We start from the raw sequence: 24440 nt of genomic DNA, 5'->3' as shown, positions 1-24440 counted from the left end.
TTGAACTCTCAAGAAGGACCCTAGCTAGAGGATAGTCACTCCAAATATAAAAATTTAACACACCATTATCAAAAAACAAAACTACTTAATTTAAGTAGTTTTGTAGCCACCTGGGAAGGTGGCTCAGTGGTAGAGCGCTTACCTTGAATGCATGAGGCCCTGGGTTCAATTCCTCAGCACCACATAAGCAAAAAGAAAAAAAGCCAGAAGTGGCGCTGTGGCTCAAGTGGTAGAGCGCTAGCTAGCCTTGAGCTGAGGGATAGTGCCCAGGCCCAGAGTTCAGGCCCCATGATCGGACCCAAAAAAAAAAACAACAAAACTCTCCCACTAATTATTCACTTACTAATGATATCAATCAAAGCTATTAAATCGTAAGACCAATAATGTAAAAAAGCAAAAATAAAATGCCACCAGTATTCCTATACCCAATAACCATGCCATGACATTAGTCTAAATCATTTGTGAAAAGCTTAGGATAGTTTTTCATGAAAAGATTTCAATGAAGTTAAAATCAGGAATTAAAATTCAAACCTTCTAGCTAACAGGTTTACATCTCACTCATCAAGAAAATGAACATTATAACCACAATGTGCCAAGCAGAATAATTAATGGTGAAACTGAGGAGCCACCAGACTTCTCACAATGTGCTGCTAGTAATATAAATGAGTACAACCACACTGGAGCAATCTGACTGGCAATACCACATAGCAGCTGGGCACTATTTCCTATATGTGTACCCAGCAGCACTGGGCATACCTGCCCACCAAAAATAGGCAACATCTAAGGCAGGAACCACTGGGCAGCTATAGCTGTAAAATACCCACAATGGAGCTAGTCTGAATTAAGGGTATACTCTAAGTTTAAGATACATATTGGAATTCTAAGATCTGGTGTAAAAAAAGTATCATGTTCAAATGATAATATTCTAGACATATCTTACTAAATGAGATACACTACTGATATTACTTCCAAGTATTTCTTTTTTTCTGTAGCTACATTTTCAGTAGCTTACATCACTGTTTAATATTTCACCATGGAATTATAGCCTTATTCACCAGTCCCAGACAACTGATTCATTTATTCTTTTACTGCTAGCAGCAGACTGGCAAACCAATCTGTTGGGGGTTTTGTTGGGTTTTTTTTTTTTTTTTTGGTTTTGTGGTGGTTTTTGTTTTTGTGAATTGCTTTATGAGACAAGGTCTCAATTTGAATTCATTAAACTCAAAATTCTGCTGCCTTTGCCTCCCAAGTTCTGGGATTACAGGTAACCACTACATCTAGATAGGACAACTGTATTTTACAACATTGGTGCCAGGATAATCTGTGTAATAACCCAAAACTACAAACTAATGAAAGCATCTCATTTGCACTGAAATGAGAATAAAGATCTATAAATATTCACAACTAAATGGAGGAGTCTCTCAAGTAGTGTTCAAAAAAAGCTAGTAACCAGAGTTTATGACTCCATTTCTATACTGTGCAAAAATATGAAGTAACTGCTCCACACAGTTAGAAAGGTGGTCACCATGAGGAAAGAGTAATTTCACAGCACAGATACAACTTTATTTCACCAACTCTGGACACAATTCTTCCATGCCATAAGCAATGAAGAAATAAATAAGCTCATATGCCATTTCTAGTAAATGCTAATAAATTCCCCAAAATAGACTAGATACACTCAAGGAATTTTGCTTCACACAGACTGCACCTTTCTGTACTTTCACACCAATATATCATGTCTACTTCCACAACATGCCAATGCAGCATATTAGCCAACTGTCAGACTAGCACCAATCTGAAAAGTGCTACTTCAGACTAATTTTAATTTTCTGTTTATACTGAAGCAGCTATTTCACATGTGTAAGAGTCACTTCTAGTCCCTGCTCTGCAAAAGTTATGGTCCTTTCTTTTTTCACTTTTTTTTTTTTCATTACTAAGTTCGAGGAGTTCTTTATAAGTAATGTAAATTAGCCTGTGGCCTATGAATTAGGTTTAAATATCATTTTCCTATTTTGTTATATCTTATGTCTGCTTATCATGCAGGGGAGTAATAGTTGTTTTAATTCACTGTAAAATGTTCATTCAGAATTTTCATACTCTGGTGAGTATTCTTTATTAAGATTTTTTAGAAGTTCATTTTTCTATCTTCAAAGGTACAGTATCTTTCGTCACTACTGGGTCACTTTCTACTGATAAGTAAGCAAGTAATGGCTCCTTCAGAAAGGGACTTTTTTTGCTGATACTTTCTGGGCTATTCATCCTGTCTTCCCCAAGTGTTGTACGTCTCATTTTATGCAAGGAATCTATTTGCCACTGAGTCTATTCACTGCACTTCCTGAGATCTACTCTGAGGCATTTTATCATCACTACCATGATCTCCCTTTCTTCTAATTTTTTGCTCCTTTTCATCCTTCCATTCCCAAACTGTGCAGCATTTTGCTTGTTACTTTGTAGCAACACTCAGAAGAGAAATACTCAGAAAAGAAATTGTTCTCTCATACTACAAGTTTATCCCCAAAGTTTTCTACCTGACTTTTTTTATGTGCTGGTCCTGAGCACTGTACCTAAGCTTCTTGGTAGTTTACTGAAGAGTCTGACAAGACTTTCCTGCCCAGGCTGGATTTCAAATGCGATGCTCAGATCTCAGCTTCCTGAGGAACTAGGATTATAGGCGTAATGTACCAGCACCTGGCTCAACATGACTTTTTTTTTAAGAAAATACTTTTAATTAGAACTTGATACATCAAACCAACTTACTTTAAGAGTTCATCTCTTTCTGTTTTGCGTGCAAACACTATATCACTGCATTTGTTCTGGAACCGGAGTAGGATTTCAGTCAACTCATTGTAAAACTGTAAACAGAGAAAAAATCCAAGTAACAAAGACAAATAGGTGTTAAGCTGGGGAGTAATAACAGTCTAAAGCTAATAACAATGCTGGTTTAACACTAAAGACCACTTATTATGCAACTTATTCTATGTAACTCAAGGTTAGTAAAGAAAATCATTTTTTACAGAACACTGTCATCAAAAACTAGATGGTAAAAGCTTCACAATCATAAACATGTTCTCAATTTCTAGAAAAAAGTCAATGATTTAGTAATGACCCTGAATCCATTTAGTGAAGGTTTAACTTTCACATTCACTACAGAGATGCAGACATTATTTCAGTCAACCTTAAAAGACTATCCAAAGGCTCTCTAGGGACTTTCCTCAGCTTATCTATTTGAACAAGGTATTTATCCAAACTAAAATGACATTTTACTCCTCTCTATATTCTGAAGCCTTCACAGTGATTTTATCATCTCTCCAGAGAATTGTACTTTATGCCAAATGTATCTCATCAAGATAACTATTCGGTGATCATTATGGAACTAAGTACCAAAATTATACATCTGAAAACTTATAAACCATTTGTTCTCTACAGAGTGTAATAATCAGTAGGAACAAATACAAGCATCTCTCTATAAAGTTTTTAAAGGACAGAAAAGAGCAGCACTTAAAACATACTTAGTAAGCACTTTGATTCTCAGGTAGATCACAAGCCTATCACAAATCACTAGCAAAGAATTTAAAAGTCATGTATCCCCAGCCTCTTTTCAATCAAAGATCAGCATTGGTTACTCCTAGTACCTCATAATTCATTCAAATAGGTCTAGTTCCTAATCCTCGAAAAGGTGTCATTGGCCTTTTGACCTAATTCTCACTACTGGAAATACATATACTCCTTTTCTGCAGCTGTAATATATAATTTACTCTTAAAGTTCTAACAAAATGAGACTAACTTCATTAAGCTTTCTCCCTTTATAACAAACAAGAAGGTAAAGGCACGAAAACTACCAAATTCCAGGCAAAGAATTAATTTGACCCACATAGAAATACCAATAAACCTCCAAACTACATTTTCCCATCTAGTTGATTAGCTAGTATTTCTCCTCTGTACTTCATACCTTTGTGCCCTCTTTCAAATTAGCTACAAGTTCAACAAAGTTGTCATATGCAGTAGCTAAATTCTTCAAAACTTCTTCTCTTAAATTAGCTTCATTGTTAGATTGTTTCATTTTCGAAAATTCTTGATGTGAGACCTTGTTAAAAGAAAGGTAGATATAATGTGCATTTATTTATAAAATCAGTTTAACAACTACATTTTTATTGATCCTTCTCCCAAATGTGAAAATTATTCAGGGTCCCAGACATATATATATTACTAAAAGCACCTCATATGATATTTTTTTTCTTTATGAAACTGAGACTTGAATTCAGGTCCTCATACTTGCCAAGAAAGCACTGTACCACTTGAGTCATATACTAGACCCTGTAATGTTTCTTTGGAGATAGTACAATGCTTTGAAATTTTCCTTAAGTAAAAATATCACAAATTCAGTAGATGTCAAAATATAACCAGTAATCATTACAATTTCTATTAATCTGTAACTTTAACAAAAAACACCATCAAAATAAACTCTTTTAATGCCGGCACCAGTAACCAGCCACTCAGAGGCTACGACGATCATGATTTGAAACCAGCCTGCGCAGGAAAGTTTGTGACACTCCTATTTCCAATGAACTTTCAAAAAGTCAGAAGTGGAGCTGTGGCTCAAGTGATAGAACACTAGGCCTTAAACAAAAAACCTCAGGACAGCACTCAGGCCCCAAGTTCAATGCCCAGGATCAGAACCAAAAAAGTAAATAAAAATGAATTTTAAAAAATAAAAAAAAACTTTCACTGGGCTGGGAATGTGGCTTAGTAGTAGAGTGTTTGCCCAGCCTGCATGAAGCCCTGGGTTCAATTCCTCAGTACCACACAAACAGAAAAAGCTGGAAGTGGCATTGTGGCTCAAGTATTAGAGTACCAGCCTTGAGCAAAAGAAGCTCAAGGGCAGTAACCAGACCTAGAGTTCAAGCCCCAGGACTGGCAAAAACAACAACAACAACCCCCCAAAAAAAAACCTCTTTTACTGTTTAGAATACCTTTTATTTTATAGAAATATTCACTACACACTGTAATATTCAAACAGAAATAATGCATACTAACTACTAAAAGGAAAAATTTTCCAGTCTTATTGTCTAAAAAATATTTATGAATATAAATAACTTTAAACATCTAAGTAGATTTAATTTTGCACTATGTTGAAAATCTAAAGTGTATATGGATTAGCCATACAACTGCAGCAATATGTGCAATGATTCCAACTAATTTTGATTTTCCTCACATATAGCCAAAAAATAAATGTTTTCTTTTTATTTTTTGGTAGTGGTGGTGGTCCTGGGGTTTGAACTCAGGACCTATGCATATATTATATACCACCTGAGGCACACTTCAGTCCTTAAGTCTTCTAAAGATTTGGAAAAACTAAAATTTTATCTGAAAAAGCAAGCACTGCTTGATATAAAAATCAAGCACTACAACATATAACATTTTAGCACTAAAGAGTTGTTTCGTGTCAGCTTTTTTTGAGTTAAATTTTCAAAATATAGATATGTCATACCTCCCACTGAACCACAGACTCTCAAGTTGCATGTAGTGCAGGCATATCCTTATTATGCTTATTAAACATACATCCTATTAAGTATACAAATTTTACCTGAATACTTTTTAGAAGTCCCTCCTGTTTCTTTAGAGATTCTTGGACTTTATTTGTAAGACTGCCATAGATTCGATCCAGTTCAGTAACAGAAAGTGCTTCTTCATTTATCACACCATCTTGAGCCAGTGCTGTCAAAAACTTGCTTGTCATGTCAAAATTTACTGATTTCAGGTCATTCTCAAGACTTTCTCTATCCTTCTTCACTTCATCAAGGTTTGTCAATAAAGACTTTAAGACATTTACCACCTAAGCAAGAAAAAAAAGGTATCTTAATTTAAATAACAAAAAGTCCATTTCAAGAAGGAATTAATATACAAAGGTTAATTCATGGTCAAGAGGGAGATACTTTCTCAGAGAGATAGTATAAAGTATACATCAGGTTTTATTTATGTGTAGACATTGTACCTTTTGTTGACTCAGGTTATAACAGGAGCAGTACTAAATAACAGTAATATAAGCTATAATTTACTGAATTTGCTGTCACCAGGCACTGTGCTAAACAGTTCACAAATATAATTCCTTATAATATGTTATAGCGTATCTATATACTGTATCTCATTTCCAGACATAAAGAAATTGAGTCTCAGAAAAATTAAGTAACATGGTTACAACATAGTAACAGCCAGTAGTAACATTAGTCAGCTAGGCAGCCTCTGGCTTACATTCAAAATCTTAAGTGCTCCTTTATATTAATAGTATACAAGTGCCTCTAATTCTGCTTTCAAGCTGCCTCCTCCACACTCATTTCATCATACTTAGTAAGGGGGGAGGGGGGAATGGGAAGGGACAGGAAGGGGAAACAAAGGAGGAGGCAACAATGCTTGATAAGAAATGTACTCATTATCTTGCCCATGTAATTGTAACTCCTCTGTATGGTATTTTCACAATTAAAAAAAAAAGACTATAAGGAAGAACTCCAACCCCCCTCCTCAGCCCCAATCTGTTTACCCTGCATAATGTTTTCAGAAAGAAAGCTGGGGAAAATACAAAGGATGATGCCCATAAACCACATCTCTCCTCCTCCCTTTCTTTTCACCAGTGGCAATCCCAACTCCAGTGGACCTCTCCAACTGAGTACTGCTGTGCTATCCTGTCCTTTCTACCTCAGTGGTCAGTTCCTGGACAGTAATATCCACAAGTAGTATTCCCTACTGAAGAGGAAAAACCTGAGGAAAAGTCTGAAGTTCCTTCTGAATTTAGGTGACCTTCCTTTGACCTTCTGTTCACACTCATTTTTCCTAAATGTCCTAGTGTTAACTTTTAAGAGAGGAGGCTTTTGAAAGGGAAGGAGTAGTACAAAAGCGTATTTGTAAATCACTGTATTCTGAGTAAGAAAAAAATTACAATATAAAGATATATATTATTTAGAGACATCTTTACAAAATGAGTCTTTTGTACAAAAAAAGCAGTAAGGACAAACCAGTAACATATTAAAAATTTGGTAACTTCTAGGAAATATATACTCCCTAGCAGGAATAAGACTGCTCTATATGTACTTTTAAATCACAACTTTTTTTTTTTTAAACACATTCCAAAAAAATTAGCCAGGTGCCAGTCTGAATCCTAACTACTTAGAGGGGCAAAGATAGGAAGAATCACCGTATAAGGCCATCCCTCGGGAAGGAAAAAAAAAAATCCTAAGACCTTTTTTCAATCAATAGCTATACACATGGTATTTGCTTATCACCCTAGCTTTATAGGAAGCATAAATAGATGTATGGCAGCCCAGAAATGTGCCAGGCAGGAAGCAAGACCCTATCTCAAAACTAACCAGTACAAGAAAGGGCTGGAGGCATGGTAAAATGCCTACCTGGCAAGCATGAAGTTCTGAGTTCAGAACCCAGTATCATAAAAATAAATTAAACACAAAAACAAAATATAAAAACGAAAGATAATTACATAGAAAAAAACACTTGCAAGGATAGTTTACAAATACAAGCATTTCTAAACTTTTTAAAGGACAAGAAAAGCACTTAAAAGATATTTAGTAAGCACTGGAAAATTCACCTGTAAAATAGAAATTATACCTATTTCAGGACCACTGTGAAGACAGAAATAACAAAGTGGCTAACCCAATTTGTATCAAAGGGTAACAGTTCAATCATATTAACCATTGCTACTTGGTAGTTGAGTTTCATGCCTAACTGTACACAGTAAGCCTGCCTCAGTCACAGATTATACATTTTTACCAAATATGGTCAAAAACAGTAAGCTTGAAAACACAAAAGAAATTTTAAAAACAAAAAGTTTTAGTTCCCAAGTGTACTACACAGCTCAGTTTGAGGTGGAAAAGTTCTCAGTGAGCCTCTGATTATCATCACTTGTGTTTAAATCACGTGTGTGATCTGCTGTTTCCCTACCCTTAACTGTAAGTTCAGGGATCTGTCATTCTAAAAGCAAATAGTGTCCAAAAGACAAATTTAAAAACGATTTAATTTAAATAATAAACTGGACAATTTTATAGATTCTTTATATTGCAAGTTCTTTTTTTTTTATTTTGGTCATAACCTTATTTTAGATTGTAATTTTCAAGCTGCTGAAATTTCAATTCTTGATCTAAACCCTCACAGTATACTTTGTTTCCTTTCAAGCTCTATCCTTCATTAATTATCTTTGTACATGACTAATTTTCCACATTGAACTACAAATTGGGTATCAATCCATTTGTTAGCTTTTCAAAGTACTTAGTTGAGTGTCTTCTAGTAAGTGTTAAACACATGAAATTATTCTGTAAAAAAGACAAATAGGGGGTCTGGGAAGGTGGCTCAGTGGTAGAGCGCTTGCCTTGCATGCATGAGGCCCTGAGTTCAATTCCTCAGCACCACATAAGCAAAAAGAAAAAAGAAAAGAGAAAAAAAAGACAAATTAGCAACAATATTGTTAGCTTTCAAAATCTACTATCTCAGGAAACTCAACTGTTTTTGGCTTATTTTCCAGTGTACTCTGGCACATCTACCTCTCCTATCTCAGAGCATTTATCCATTCAATTTTACATGCTATGTGATCCTCTCATTAGGACTTTTCAAATAAGATTCCCTACTACTGATTTTCTCCTTCCTACCACAGTTAGAAATACCATGATGAGGGGCTAGAAAGGTGGCTCAGTGGTAAAGTATTTGCCTCCCATGCATGAGGCCCTGGGTTCAATTCCTCCTTATCACATACACAGAAAAAGCCAGAAGTGGGCACTGTGGCTCAAGTGGTAGAGTGCTCACCTTGAGCTGAAGAACTCAGGGACAGCCCCCAGGCCCAGAGTTCAAGCTCCATGACCGACAAAAAAAAAAAAAAAAAGAAATACCATGATGATGTTACCCATTTATTAAGTTGTCAATTTTCCCTTGAGAAATAATCCTAGCAGAATATAGTGGAAGGTAGTATGCAACCTTTTAAAAGAAGAAATTATAGTCACAAGATTATATAGCTAAACCCAGTTTTGTTTGCTTTTAACTCCAGGGAAGTTTCTATACTTCCAAGGCCCTCTTTTATGAAACTTGAATATTGTGAATATATGAAGTATCTAGAATTTAGTACATCCTCATTAAGGCATTTAAAGAATGAAACTTTAATATTAATATCAGTAATAATAATTACCTATCAAACCATATATAATATTTTAAGTATTTTAAACAACCCCCAGTTATTTCTGAATAAATATGTGTGTATATGTATATAAATATATATATATATATATATAAATATATATACATACACACAAGCAAGTATATGTGTATATATACATGTGTATATATGCTGGGGATCATACCTATAGGCTTGTGTGTACTAAGCAAATGTTCTATCTATTACAGTTATACTCACAGCAAACTTGTGTGTTTTTTAAAGAGGACAGTAAGACATTAGCAGTTCACTGTGCACAATAGCCTGAACACAATTTTTATAAGCAATGACCACTCACACCAACTTTCACCCTCTTACCTCGCTGCCCTGCATGGTCTTTGCTGGGTTAGCAGAGGGGATGGCAGCATTCAGCTCAGGCTCTGGCTTACACAAAAGTGCAATGGTATCACGATGAGACTGATAACGTTCTTTCACTTGGCCATCTGCTTGTGCAGCTTTGTCTAAAACTGTTCTGAAGTTGGTCCCCTCTGAGGAAAAAAGTTTCCAGAGCTTAGCATAATTCTAACAGCAATATTTATGGACCATATGTACTTTTAAGTTCTCATCCTCAACTTCACTCATCTTCCCTTCCTATAGGCCCCAAATTACTAAATAAAATCTCAGTTGTCAATCTTGGCATTTTTGGTTTTGGAAAAATAAAGTCAGAAGCATAGCCACATGTTAAATTTGGTATAATCTGGTGCCAAATAAAAACACAATGACATTAGTCTAATCTTTTTCTATACTCAATGAATATTAGAAGGTATTAGTCACTCAAAAAATTGCACATAACATATAAAAAGAATTCTCTCAAAAGACAACTTGAGAGCCGGGCACCGGTGGCTCACACCTATAATCCTAGCTACTCAGGAGGCTGAGATCTGAGGATCGAGGTTCAAAGCCAGCCCGGGCAGGAAAGTCTGTGCGACTGTTATTTCCAATAAACCACTAGAAAACCGGAAGTGGCACTGTGGCTCAAGCAGTAGAGCGCTGGCCTTGAGCTGAAGAGCTGAGAGACAGCGCCCAGGCCCAGAGTTCAAGCCCCATAACTGACAAAAAAAAAAAGACAACTTGACTTTAAAAACCAGCAGACATATTTTAGGTGTGAAGATAAATAAGTCCCTAGTCATGAGGTATATCATAAGTACAAAATATTTAAATAGAGTCAGACACCAGTGGTTTATGCCTGTAATCCTAGCTTCTCAGAAGGCCAAGATCTGAGGATCACGGTTCGAAACTAGCTAGGGCAGGATAGGAGATCTTATCTCTATTTAATCACCAAAGGAACCAGAAGTAGGGCTGTGGCACAAGTAGAGCACTAATCCTGAGCAAAAAGAGCTCAGGCCCTGAGTTCAAGCGCCAACACCCGCAACAAAAAAAGAAATTATAAAATCATCTATATGATTTCCTATGATTTTTAAATATAAAGATAGGCTGGCAAAGGAAATAAATAAAGGTTCATTTTATTTTTTTTTCTTCTTAGGAAGAACAGGGACCTATTAAAGAGAAAACACCACAATTTTTGTAGTAATACACAATTCAGTAAAAGTAAGTTTACAATTTATTCTAACTTAATCAAGCAAAACTATGGGTACAAATCAAGAATCTATTCTAGTGGAGGTCATTTATATATACTCTTACCTGTTCTTAAAGGTTTGTAAAGGTCATTGGATGGTGTCCTTTGCCAGCGATCCTTAAATTTTGCTCTTAAGTCGTTATCAGTTGCTTCTTCTTCATCCAACAATTTTAGTGACTTGAAAAAAGGAAGCAAAAAAACACTGAGATACCATTTCTATCATACAAAATTTAGACATTTTAAAATAATCATACCCCAGGAAAATGGATGGACCTACAACAAACCACACTCAGTGAAGTAAGCCAAGCTCAGGGAGACAAATATCATATGTGGAAACTAGATCTAAAATACACTGGTACATTATAAATTATACAGAACTCTAGGCATTCACACATAGTGAGACCAAAGAAGGATACTCTTTTTTTTTGGGGGGGGAAGAGGGGTGATCCGGTCATGGGGCCTGAACTCAGGGCCTGGGCGCTGTCCCTCAGCTCTTCAGCTCAAGGCTAGTGCTCTACCACTTGAGCCACAGCACCACTTCTGGCTTTTTTCTTTTTGCTTATGTGGTGCTGAGGAATCAAACCCAGGGCCTCATGCATGCAAGGCAAGTGCTCTACCACTGAGCCACCTTCCCAGCCCCCAAAGAAGGATACTCTTAAGAGAGAAATAGAAAGATGCCTATGTGCCTCTGATCATACAAAATAGTATTTATCAAAATGAATTCCAGGAACCAGAAATAAGAAGTACTTTCTTTGTTGCTGCTTTCATTTTCTTTTTTGTCCTGTTTGTTTACATGTCTATGGGAGGGTAAAGGGAGGCACAGAAATGGGAGGGACTAAAGGTAAACAAATGTAGCTGTGGTACTCACTAGACACTGTTGAAAATGAACTATACAATTTGTAGGTGGGGATGGGAGTGAAAAACTGGCAGGTGTGTGAGGGAAGGGGTGAAAATGTCCAAAAAGAAATGTATTCTTTACCTGACTCACATAACTGTAACCCCTGCATATAACACTTTTATATTAAAATAATAATCATGCCCAAAGTAAGTGAGTTTCATAACAAAAACTTGTACACTACTGATTAATGAAAAAAAATACTTTTTGTTTTCGTAGAAACCTAAGTTATATGTAATAAATAAAAAGTCATAAAATTGGGCTAGGGTATAGATCAGTGGATGAGCAATTGCCCAGCATGTGCAAGGTGCTAAGCTTCATGCTCAATACCATAAAAAACAAAAACAAAATAAAAAAAAAAGTAACCAAATGTAAGGTTTACATTACTAATAGTATTTCTCAGTAAAATACTTCTTTAAAGTATCAAAGTACTTTGAAGAAATGTTTAAGATTAAAATAAACAGAGGCTAGGAATGTGGCTTAGTGGTTCAGTGCTTGCCTAGCATTCATGAAGCCCTGGGTTCAATTCCTCAGTACCACAAAAAATAAAATAAAAAATAAAAATAAATAAATAAACAGACGTCATAAGACAAACCTCTCAACATAAAACAAAAAGAACAATGAAATTATGCTATGTAAGTCTGACTTCTATCCCAGTACAACAAATTGAAAATTGCATGTCACATATAAAAATTCCCTTCTAATGCTCAGTTGTAAAGAAACACAAGAAAGAGCTTAATCTACCCATGGACACAAGGGCCAGAGCCAGGGGTGTGTGACAGGCCTTGATCACTTAGGGCAGAGAACAGAATCTTTTCTGTCATATACCAAAGAGCAAATACTTTAGGCCTTGCAGGCCTCATAGAATCTCTATCATATATTATCATATATATTAATATATTATCATATATTATTTTTATAACTCTCTAACAGTGATAATGAATTCAGCTAGTGAATGCATACAAAAGTAGGCCAAAAACCAGAACTGGCTTATTATCTATACTTTGCCATCAATGAAGTTCATCACTGAACTTAACATATGAGGAGGAAACAAAAAACCTAGGTAGAACCAATATAGTAAGAAGTGAGAACAAAAGCACTTTCTTTGTTAAACTAGGAAAGTAACAAATCAGAGACTCTCAATGAATATTTTTATTTTTGTGGGGAGAACACAGTTTGAACTCAGGGCTTCATACCTGTTAAGTGAGTGCTCTCTACCACTTCAGCTACTGCTCCAGCTCATTGTTGCCTTATTTTCCTGGTGGGGTCTCAAATTTTTGCCCAGAGCAGCCTTAGTCAGGCAATCCTACCCATGCCTCCCACATAGGAAAGGAGAAAGATAGGGACTTTATGTATAAGTTCTCAAGGAAGGAGAAAAGATGGATTTCACTCAAGGAGCCAGGTGTAATGAACTTCCTCAACACAATAAGGAATATAGGCCATCTCTGAACAACAGCTAAAATCAAGCAATCTTGCACCACATACATAGCCATGTTTTTCTTCCAGTAGTACCATAAAATTACATGCCTAATGATGCTGAAAGTACACTCTATGATGTCTGCGCAATGACAAAAGTCACCTAACAAGTGTTTCTTAGAATATACCCCCACATTAAAGTGACACATGACTGTGCTTACTAAATAAACTAGAAAAATAAATAAATAATTAAACACTGGAAACTTCCCTGTAAGATTAAAAAACAAAAGGATGTCCACTCTCACCACTGTAATACCACAAAAATTAGGCAAGAATAAAAACATCCAAATTGGTAGGAAAAAGTAAAACTATCTCCAGTTGCATTTGATAAAAACATACATGCAGAAAATACTAAAGATTGATTCCAGGCACCCGTAGTTCATGCATATAATCTAGCTACTCAGAAACCTGAGATCTGAGGAATGCACCCTAGATCCGCCCCAGGGAGCAAAGTCTGTGCAACTCTTATCTTCAATTAACCACCAAAAGCCAAAAAATGGAGTATAGCTCAAGTGGCAGAGCACTAGCCACAGGGCCCAAGCCCCAAGTTCAAACCCTAGGACTGGTAGAAAGGAAGAGAGGAAGAGAGGAAGCGAAGAAGGGAGAAGGGAGGAAGGGAAGGAGTAAGGCAGGCAAGGTAGGCAGACAAAAAAATAGTAATTTCAGCAAAACTGTAAAAAATAAAATTCACATAGAATTTCACATATTTCAAACTTTAGTAATAAACAGTCCAAAAAAGAAGTATTTTAATTCATTTATAGTAACATCAAAATGAATAAAATACTTAGAAATAAATTACCAAACAGGTATTACAATGACTATACACTGAAATCTATACAACACTGTTGAAAAAATTTAAGACAAAAAAAAAATGGTAAGACATCCTGTGTTCATGGGTAAGACATAACATTGTTAAGACTGGAAATACTCCTCAAACTGATTTTAAAACTTACTGTAGCCAGGCACCGGTGACTCATGCCTGTAATCCTAGCTAATCAGGAAGCTGAGGTCTGAGGATCATGGTTCAAAGCCAGCCGGGCAGGAAAGTCCATGAGACTCTTATTTCCAATTAACCACCAGAAAACCAGAAGTGGTGCTATGGCTCAAGTGGTAGAGCACTAGCCTTGAGCTGAAGAGCTGAGGGACAGCACCTAGACCCAGAATTCAAGCCCCGCGACTGACCAAAAGAAAAAAATGCAATCCTTATCAAATTTCACTGATTTTTATTGAAAAACTTCTTAATCTAATCCAAAAATTTATATGAAATTTTAAGAGTCTCCAAATAGAAAAACAATCTTGAATGAATAGAGCAAAACTGTAGGATTAAGCTCCCCCATTTACAAAGCTACAGTAAGTGGTAAGAGCATAAACTTAGATTTCATACCACATTCAAGATTTGAGATCAAACATAAGAGCTAAAGAAGAATATATAAAAGAATATATATAAAGAAGAATATATAAAAGTATTCATGACCCTGAATTTTTTGGCAACAGAAGCCTAAATTTTTTGGCAACAGAATCCTAAATGACACCAAAAACACAAACAAGGAAAAATTACATAACTGTACTTCAAAACTTAAAACATTGGCTAGGCAGTGTGTGTACCTGTCATCACAACTACAGAGAAAGAGGAATTAGGGAGGCTCAAAGTCCAGGCCAAAAATACAATATCCTATTTAGAAATTAACAAAAGCAAAAAGGTCTGGGGGGCACATCAACTGATAAGAGTGTCTATCAAATTCAAACTCCAGCACCACCAAAAGATAATTTTAATTCTTCTACACAAAAGAACAATAAGAATGAAAAGATCATCCACAGAATAGGAAAAGATATCTGTAAATCATATAATGTATAATGCATAATACAAAATAATACATACTGTATAATATAAAAATATATGACACCCTTATAATTCATCAACAAAAAGACAATATGGTTTTTTAAAGGTTGAAGGCTTAGACATTTCTCCAAAAAAGGGACACAAGTGACAAACAAGCAAGTGATAAGATACTCGTCCTAATGATTAGCCATTAGGAAAATGTAAATCAATTCCATACCACTTCATACACACCGAGTAAGCTACACTTGTTTTTAATAGAACAATTTCAAGGGCTGACTAGGATGTGAATACACTATAGCCCTCACACACTGTTGTCAGGAATGTAAACTGGTACAGCTACTCAGCAAAACAGTTTGGCAGGTCCTCAAAAAATTAAACTTGGACTTACCACTTGACCCAGCAATTGTGATCTTTCACATATATCCAACAAAACTGAAAACACACGTTCAAATTAAAACTTTTACAATCATACACACTAAAAGCAGTAGCATTCACAACAAAGTAAAACCTCCAGTAGGGAAGAACAAAATATGGCATGTCCATAAGTAACATACTATTTAACTTCCACGAAGCACTGATGCATGAACAGTATGAGGACTGAAAACATGTTAAAACCAGCCAATCTCAAAAGGCCACATATGAAAGGATTACATTATTATGAAACATCCAGAACAGACAGAAACATATTCATAGTTGCCAACAGTAGAGGAAAAGTGAGAGCAAGTTACTGCTGATAGGTAGAGTTCCTGCAACTAAAGTATGAACGCTCTACAACTTTGTGATGGTACTAATGGGCATTCGATGCATTTTAACCAAGTTGGTAGTGAATTTTACCTCAAATAAAAAAGGAAGGGAAAAATGGCAAAGAAAGGAAGGGAGGAACGAGCAAAGTTTAAGATAAATATAAGATAGATGAGATGTTTTAAAACAACTAGATATCTTGGAAAGGAAAAAGATCAAGGAAATTCAAACACACACACACACACACACACACACACACACACACACACACACACACACACACACACACACACACACACACACACACACACACACACACACACACACACACACACACACACACACACACACACACACACACTAAACTGAACAGAACAGAAAAGGCATAGCTACAAGCCAACTAACAATCTAGGATGCTTGCGTAGTCTCTGAAAGAACAGAAAGAAATGGTTAAAAAAAAAAAAAAAGACCGTAAGTGATATTTACAACTGATTCTGAAGCCCCACCAGCAATCTAACAAGAAATCTTAAGGAGATGACAGAACAAAGGAAAAAAGGAGTTGGGTGTAATGGTGTACACCTGTAATACTATCATCATTGGGGGACTGACAAAAGGGTAAAAAGTTCATGAAATCCCATCTCAACGGAAAAAATGCATGCAGTGGTATGCTCCCATAATCCAACTAGGGATACATTTATATATAGGAAGATCATAATACAGGACAGTCCAGGAGAAAAGACTACATTAAAAATAGTAATTAGTGCAAAATGGACTGGAAGCATGGCTCAACTTGTACCTGTCTTGCAAGCACAAAGCCTCCCCAAGTTCAAACCCCAGTACTGGGGGGCAGGAGGAGGGAATCCAGGTGCCAGTGGCTCACATCTATAACCTTAGCTACTCAGGAGGTGGAAATCTGAGAATGGCAATTCAATGCCAGCCAGGGAAGACAAATCCTTAAGATTCTTATCTCTAACTAACCAGCAAAAAGCCAAAAACAGAAACATGGCACAAGTGGTAGAACACCAAACATGAACGAAAAAGCCAAGAGAGAGCATCAGGCCCTGAGCTCAAGTCCCAGTATCAACACCAAAATAAACAAATTTTTAAAAAAAAAACTGAAAAAAATCCAAGATTTATAGATCTAAGATTTATAGGAAACAACAATAAATTATTAAGTAACAAAATTACAAGGGAAAATAAAGAAAAGCACAGTAAGGGGTGCCATTGTCCAAGAAGCACTGTACTCATTACCTGACTTACAGAGTTATAATTCCTTTGTATAACTCCTTAATTTAAATTTGTAAATTAAATTTTTAAAAATATGAAAGAAAAAAATTACACTGGGTATCACGGGTAACTCTTGTAATCCAAGCTATTCAGGAGGCTAAGCAATCTAGAGGATCACAGTTCAAAGCCAGCCTGGTTGCTACAACTTCAAAATAACCAGCAAAAAGCTGGGCTAGAAGTATAGCTCAAGGGGTAGAACACCAAGCAAGCAAGCTGAGAAATTATGCAGCCTTCAGTTCAAACCCTGTACTAGCAAAAATAAATAGAAATAGAAATAAAGAAAAAACCCTTAAAACTTCTAAAAATCAACACCAAAACAAAGTGTGTGAAAGCTACTAGAGAGACAAATAATGCAAAAAAGTAATAGTTTTACAACTTCACAACTTACGCCTTACTTAAAAGGAGACTCTCCAAATATAAAAGGAGAGTCTGTAAGTGCAACTAATAGAGTAAAAGAAAACCTTCCTTACAAGGCTGTTACAAATACGATAAAAATGTGCTTCATACTGAGATGAAGACATACACTACTGTATAAGATGAATTTTTTCACATTCATAGTTATAAAAATTCTTCTCATAACTGATGACATTTCAGTAAGCAAAGTTTTGATTTAAAAAAGTACTTTTTAGGGGCTAGGAAGGTGGCTCAGTGGTAGAGCGCTTGCCTTGCATGCCTGAGGCCCTGGGTTCGATTCCTCAGCACACATAAGCAAAAAGAAAAAAGCCGGAAGTGGCGCTGTGGCTCAAGTGGTAGAGCGCTAGCCTTGAGCTGAAGAGCTGAGGGACAGCGCCCAGGCCCAGAGTTCAGGCCCCACAATCAGACCCAAAAAAAAAAAAAAAAAGTACTTTTTATAAAACCAAACATATATCTTCCATTCAATATCATCTTAAACATCAAGGAAATGATGTAATACCTAATGTCTAACTTAGACTAAGTAGCAGGCACATCTATTACTCTACTTCACAACTTTCTCATCTTAATTTCCAGATGAATCAACATGCAGATTTTAATTCAGGTCTGAGATTCTGAATTTCTAACAAGTTTGGCAGCAGCAAAGATTTAGTACTCAACTACACAATACTAATGATCACGTTTAGTTTTTCTGATTATTATGTCTTTACAGGCAAGGCAGATGAATGCTGACTGCATAGGGTAGAATCCCTCATAAGAAGCTTTCCCAAATCAGTAATGCAGTAAGTTCCCACCATAACTTTTTTCAAGCTGATATACATTGAAAGATGAATAACAACCTTCATTCTCATTATCGTTATAACAGTTTCATTACCACTGTGATAATGTAACCATAATATAGCTATAATTTATTAAGAACAGACTATGAGTCCCAAGAGGTAGGTATTTCACTGTCTTGGTTTAATCTTTGCAGTAATCCAGGGAGTTAAAAATTATCAATCACATACTTCACAATATCCTAAGTACTTAGAAATTCTGGGCTGGGAAGATGGCTCAGTGGTTGAGTGTTTGCCTTGCATGCATGAGGCCCTGGGTTCGATTCCTCAGTATCACCTACACAGAAAAAACCATAAGTGGCCCTGTGGCTCAAGTGGTAGAGCACTAGCCTTAATCTGAAGAGCTGAGAGACAGCACCCAGGTCCAGAGTTCAGGCCCCACAACCGACAAAAAAAGAAAAGAAATTCTTCCTCTTCCTCACAGTACTCAGAAGTGAAGTAAAGCATATTCTCTGAAAGCTAACTGACAAATCAAAATATTATGTATTAAAAGCATTGGTAAGAGAACAAAAGAGAATATGTAACTCAAACTAGCAAAAGCTTTCTAACCAGTTTAAATGTAGTCATTAAATACAGAAATTGGGAAGTGCAAAGCCACCAGGAAGAGAATTACACTGGTAAATAGTTAGCTTTAACCAAAACAACTTTAGCATATTTCATTGAAAAAATGCCATCTCTTCAAAGTAAATGAATTCAACCACCATTGGATGGTCTAACTTCCTTTGTCTGATTCTACATTCACACAGATGTTATGTACAAAAGAAATTATTAACTATGAGGACTTGATACCGTTTGTGCAATAGTTTTCCACTGTATACTAGTATGATACAATGGCTCTGTCAATTTCATTAACATGCATTTATTTTCCCTTAACAATGAACTCATTCTCAGTAGAATTTCCTCTGAAGCTGAAGATCAAGCTCTAAGCTACAATGCATTCATCCTGGTGTTGAATGTTATTCCATGAAACCCTCCAGTCTCAATTCCTACTGGATACCAAAAGGTAGGTTTTTACTTGAATAGCATCTTTCAAAACATACCATATCATGTTACAATAAAATATATATAAATAAATTTAAAAAAAAATTTTTAACATACCACATCTAGGATTTCTCTATTTCTTTGCAATAGTTCAGGTAATTCTTTGATCAACTGATCAACAGTTTGGATGCCTCCCTGTTCAATGACAGATGTGGACTTGGTCAATATGGACTGAGGTACAGTATCTCCAGATACATCTTCAATCGCTGCTGGAAGATTGAGGGAAGCTAACACCCTGTAAAAAATAAAATAATGTATCATGCAAAGCCTAAATAACCTTTATATTATACTATATCCACCAAAATCATTATCAATAGAATAAGCATCTCCACACCTCCAAAAAAGATTAGTACATATGAATATAAAAATAAAGGGAAAAGCAGAAAAACAGTGATTAATAAAATTAAAATCATTGGAGAACTAAAGTTCACAGTTCAGAATTAGAAGCTAAAATCTATGGACAGTATAAAATATACTTGGCATTTGGGTTATAGTTCAAACTAACATTTTTTTCAGTCTAGTGAAAAGCTGAAAATTCTACCTTTAAAACTACTTTTAAAAAGTTTTTTATTATACTTGATTTATCATATTGTCACAATCATACAAAATAGGTCATAGTTAGAAGTCTGTCCACACAGAAAACTCAAAGAAGGAACCAAATAAATAGGCATATAGGTCAGTGATAGAATGCCTACCAAACACATACAAAAATAAGGGAAGCTGAGCGCTGGGGTCTCTCGCCTGTAATCCTAACTACTCAGGAGGCTGAGACCTGAACAGCACAGTTGAAGCCATCCTGGGCAGAAAAGTTTGTGAGACTCTTATCTCCAATAAACTACTCAGAAAAAGCCAGAGTGGTACTGTGGTACACTAGCCTTGGTCACAAAGAGGCTCAAGGTTAGCACCCAGGCCCTGAATTCAAGCCCCAGGACCAGCAAAAGGAAAGGAAAAAGGAAAGGAAAAAGGAAAGGAAAAAGGGAAGGGAAGGGAAGGGAGGAAAGGGAAAGGGAAAGGGAAAGGGAAAGGGAAAGGGAAAGGAAAGGAAAGGAAAGGAAAGGAAAGGAAAGGAAAGGAAAGGAAAGGAAAGGAAAGGAGGGGAGGGGAGGGGAGGGGAGGGGTGGGGAGCAGAGGAGAGGAGAGGAGAGGACAGGAGAGGACAGGAGAGAGAAGGGGAAGAGGGAAAGGAGGATCCAAAGATAGCAATTGACATGTCACAGAAGAAAAATAAGTGGCCAATAAGCACATGAGAAGTTCAACATCATTGGGACTCAAGGAAGTATAAATTAAACCATAATGAGATACTAGTACACATGCACTAAAATAGTTAAAATAACCAATGGTAAGACTACAGAGAAACTACCTTTCTTGAAGCAAGAATACAAAATAGAATACTCAGGCTGGAAAGCAATCTTGGCACTCTTGTATAAAGTTTAATATACTACACTCATTAATAAATTCCATTCTATTGGGTAAAATACTTGCTGATTGGGTATCTTAACAATGAACTTATTTATATTTTAATAGTTGTATATTTTCATTTTAATTTAAATAAACTGCTATATTACCAAACAATGGGATAGTGCTCAATCACAATGCAACACTGTTCCGTAAGATCAGAGCTGGGATACAGCTCAGTGGTAAAGCATTTGCCTACCAAATGAAACATCTGGAGTTCAATATCCAGCTCAATATCCAATTATAAATATATAAATATATATTTAATAATATATACTGTTATCTATTGTTTTATATATATACACATACATATATATATATATATATTTTAAAAAGATCAAACTGACATGGATGAATCTCAAAACATTATTCTAAGTGAATACATTTTACATATAAAGTTTCCCAGAAAAATAAGGTTTGAAAGGTTTGAAAATAAGATTGAGTCAATGGATTTAGCCACTAAATGAGTTCATAAGTGAATGGCCCTTAAGAGATATGGCCTAATTGTAGGAACTAATCATTGGGATTATGTCTTTGAAGAGTATTATCTTTTTACTTACATTTTATTATCAATTAATTGTATGGGCAAGGGGTTCATTTTGACATATCCACATATACTTGCCAATGTACCTTGACCAGATGCACTGTTCCATCACTGTCCCCATCCTTCCCCACATCCCAAACCAATTCCAGTGAGTTTCTTTCTTCCATTTTCACACATGTACATCAAGTATTTTGATTATATTCACTTTCTGCATTCATCCTCGTGTGTGTGTGTGTGCGTGCGTGTGTGTGTGTGTAGTGTCTTATCCACAGACCCATCTTTTGTCTGTTTCCTGACTACCTTTAGATAAGTAGCTTTCTTCCACCATGCCCTTTTGCCATGCATAGGCCCAGAAGCAACAGAGCTCAGTGAACATGAACTACAACTTCTGAAACTATTTTTTTAAAAAAAGTTCCTCCTTTGTTTTTTTCAGGTTATTTTGTCACAGTGAGAAAAAAAACACAGGAGTACATACACTATATACTGTATTTTACATTATAATAACATACATACATATATATACATATGTATATAATATATACATATATATTATACTATAATATACATACTGTACACACTATAATGATTGCATTTAAACTGTATGAGAAGTAAAACTAACCTAGCTGGGCACTGGTGGCTCATACTGGTAATCCTAGAAACTCAGGAGGCTGAGATCTGAGGATTGCAGTTCCAAAACCTGTCCAGGCAGGAGAGTTCATGAAACTTATCTCTAATTAACCTCCAGAAAACCAGAAGGGACAGCTGTGATTCAAAGGCTAGAGCACTAGCCTTTAGTAAAAAGAGCTCAGAGACAGCACCTAGGCCCTGAGTTCAAGCCCCACAACCAACAACAACAACAACCAAAAAAAAAAAAAACTAAACTGTACTGATAAGGAACACATAGAGAGTGTCCAGAAACCAAGGGAGTAAGGGTTAAAAGCTAAGAGGAGTAAGAATTTCTTAAGAAATAGTTCTTAACTTGGTCTAATAGATAGGTGAGTACATTTATCAAATTTAATTACACAGTACACTTAAAATGGGTGTATCTTACGGTATAAATTATACATAAATTCTTTTATACCAATTAATTATTCCCTAAGTCTTTTTCCATTAGAAGCAAAAACTGGTTGAGAATACCTAAAGTACCATGCATCTACTCAATTTTAACTTTCACTTTTTCTTTCACATATATTGCCTGAGTTTTCCCATATGAACAGATGTATCATGTATCTTAAAGAGATCCTTTCTTCTAATTTCCCTGAAGCAAATCTCTTAAAATACAAACTGGTAGCCAGATGCTGGTAGCTCAGGACTGTAATCCTAGCTACTCAGGAGACTGATATCTGAAGATTACAGTGTGAAGCCAGCTGGGCAGAAAAGTCTGTGAGACACATCTCCAATTAACCACCAAAAAGCTAGAAGTGGAGCTGTGGTTTAAGTGTTAAAAGTGGCAGCCCTGAGCAAAAAAAAAAAAAAAAAAATCTAAGGAAAAGCACCTGACACTGGGTTCAAGCCCTAGTATCAGCACCAAAAATAAAAGAAAAACAAAAATTTAAAAATTAAAAAAACAAGTACAACATGGTAGTCAGCTTCTGTAAACTAACTTCTTCCACGTACTATTTTTCTGCTAAGTTGTAATAAAATAGCCCAACAAATATATGTGTATCTGTCTTCCTACAACTGTACCATATATTCCTGACATTTAGCTACAAACTTAGAAAGCTAAAATGCTCATGCAATTTAGTCAAATAATTATTCAACAGGAAATTTTAGGAACTGATTTATGAAATGTAAACTCTCCCTACCCATTTGCCAAAGTGGTAGCTTCTCTCATTTGAGCAATTGATCTGTTAACCAAATCAGCTTTCCTCTGATTAAATGCAGCTAAAGACTGCTGCACTGACATCGGGACCATCTTCTCAAACAAATCTGAAATTAGGAAGGAAAGTTCCAATAAATATTTAGAACAAAAACTCAAACTGTAAAAGCAACTGTTCATATTTTCTTTCAGTATTCACATAGTCTACCGATACTTATCAGATCAAAACTAAACCATTATTGAAGGCACAATGAGGCAGACAATTTCTGACCACCAAATTCATGACAATGGCAATAATGAACTTTATTTTTCTTTTTATTTCTTTTTGAACTTTATTTTCTGAATTTTATTTTTTCTAAACTAGAGAACATGAAAGACCTTTGATGATACCACTCATTTGTTGATTCAATTTCCAGCTCAACCACTTCCTAGGCTCTATGACCTTGGGAAATAACTACTCAATGCATCAATATCCTCATCAGTAAAATGAGGAAATTAACAGTACCATTTCATGGGTTTTGTGAGAAATAGATGAGCTACTCATCATGAAGTGCTTAAAAGAGTTGCTGGCACATGATAGATATTTTGTTTGCTAAGTAATCATAAGAAAAATAGTCCCTTTCCCTAGCGCTTAAAAATATTATACCTGGAATCTCAGCTAAGGGATACCAAATACTGCATCATTTATTACAATAACTAAAGATATATTTACTTATTTCATACAAATGAGTTACTCCAAAGTCTGCCTATTTAAAATTTTTTAATGTCAGTATCTTAAATACAAAAATAATATTAAAGATGGTAAGTGAATATCTAAAATCTTAAGCTTCAGTTTCTAGTTTCTGCCTATGCTCCATACTCCACATATGCTTTATCATTAACTTTCCACCTTAAAATTGCACTAAAGAAACACTTTAATTTTTTATCTCACTTTCATTTTGAACATGAGACCCAAATTATACAAAGCAGTTGTGACATTAGCTAAAAAACAAATACTGCAGAAAAGAGTACACTGAAGAGCACCAGAAGAATAGACATACCAGTAAACTTCTGGCTGATGGGTACATTGACTGGGGTAGATTTGACTAGTGTGGCCTTGCCAATAGGATCTAGATCTTTAAGGTCTGGAACTCGATCATGATAAATGAAGTCATTATCCTTCTTTGCTGCAGTAAGGGCACGGTTGATCTTGTCAGAAAAATCCTTCACATTGACATATTCATCATAGCGAGATGCCACTGTCTTGATTAATTCTGCAGCATGCTAAAAAGAAAAATGTCAAAGGAAAAACAAAATCTTTAAGAAATGGCATTTCCA

General features: G+C 35.7%; 1 protein-coding gene across 2 annotated transcripts in view; it reads right to left on the bottom strand.

The window, feature by feature from the left end:
- The window catches only part of Pdcd6ip (programmed cell death 6 interacting protein), a 60284-nt gene that overhangs the window by 7230 nt on the left and 28614 nt on the right, over positions 1–24440 (bottom strand). For both annotated transcript variants that reach the window (XM_070006562.1, XM_070006561.1), the window contains exons 8-15: positions 24164–24386; positions 23110–23233; positions 19363–19540; positions 10844–10955; positions 9521–9690; positions 5585–5833; positions 3950–4084; positions 2758–2852 (exon numbers count right to left, since the gene is read on the bottom strand). In XM_070006562.1, the coding sequence (XP_069862663.1) occupies positions 2758–2852; positions 3950–4084; positions 5585–5833; positions 9521–9690; positions 10844–10955; positions 19363–19540; positions 23110–23233; positions 24164–24386 (1286 nt within the window). The remainder of the gene's footprint in view (positions 1–2757; positions 2853–3949; positions 4085–5584; positions 5834–9520; positions 9691–10843; positions 10956–19362; positions 19541–23109; positions 23234–24163; positions 24387–24440) is intronic.

Source organism: Dipodomys merriami, unplaced genomic scaffold (genome assembly GCF_024711535.1).
Source record: "Dipodomys merriami isolate MVZ:Mamm:240054 unplaced genomic scaffold, mDipMer1.0.p SCAF_7, whole genome shotgun sequence".
Taxonomy (NCBI): domain Eukaryota; kingdom Metazoa; phylum Chordata; class Mammalia; order Rodentia; family Heteromyidae; genus Dipodomys; species Dipodomys merriami.
Note: the sequence above shows the minus strand (reverse complement) of the source record. Positions and strands in the feature narration are given on the sequence as shown.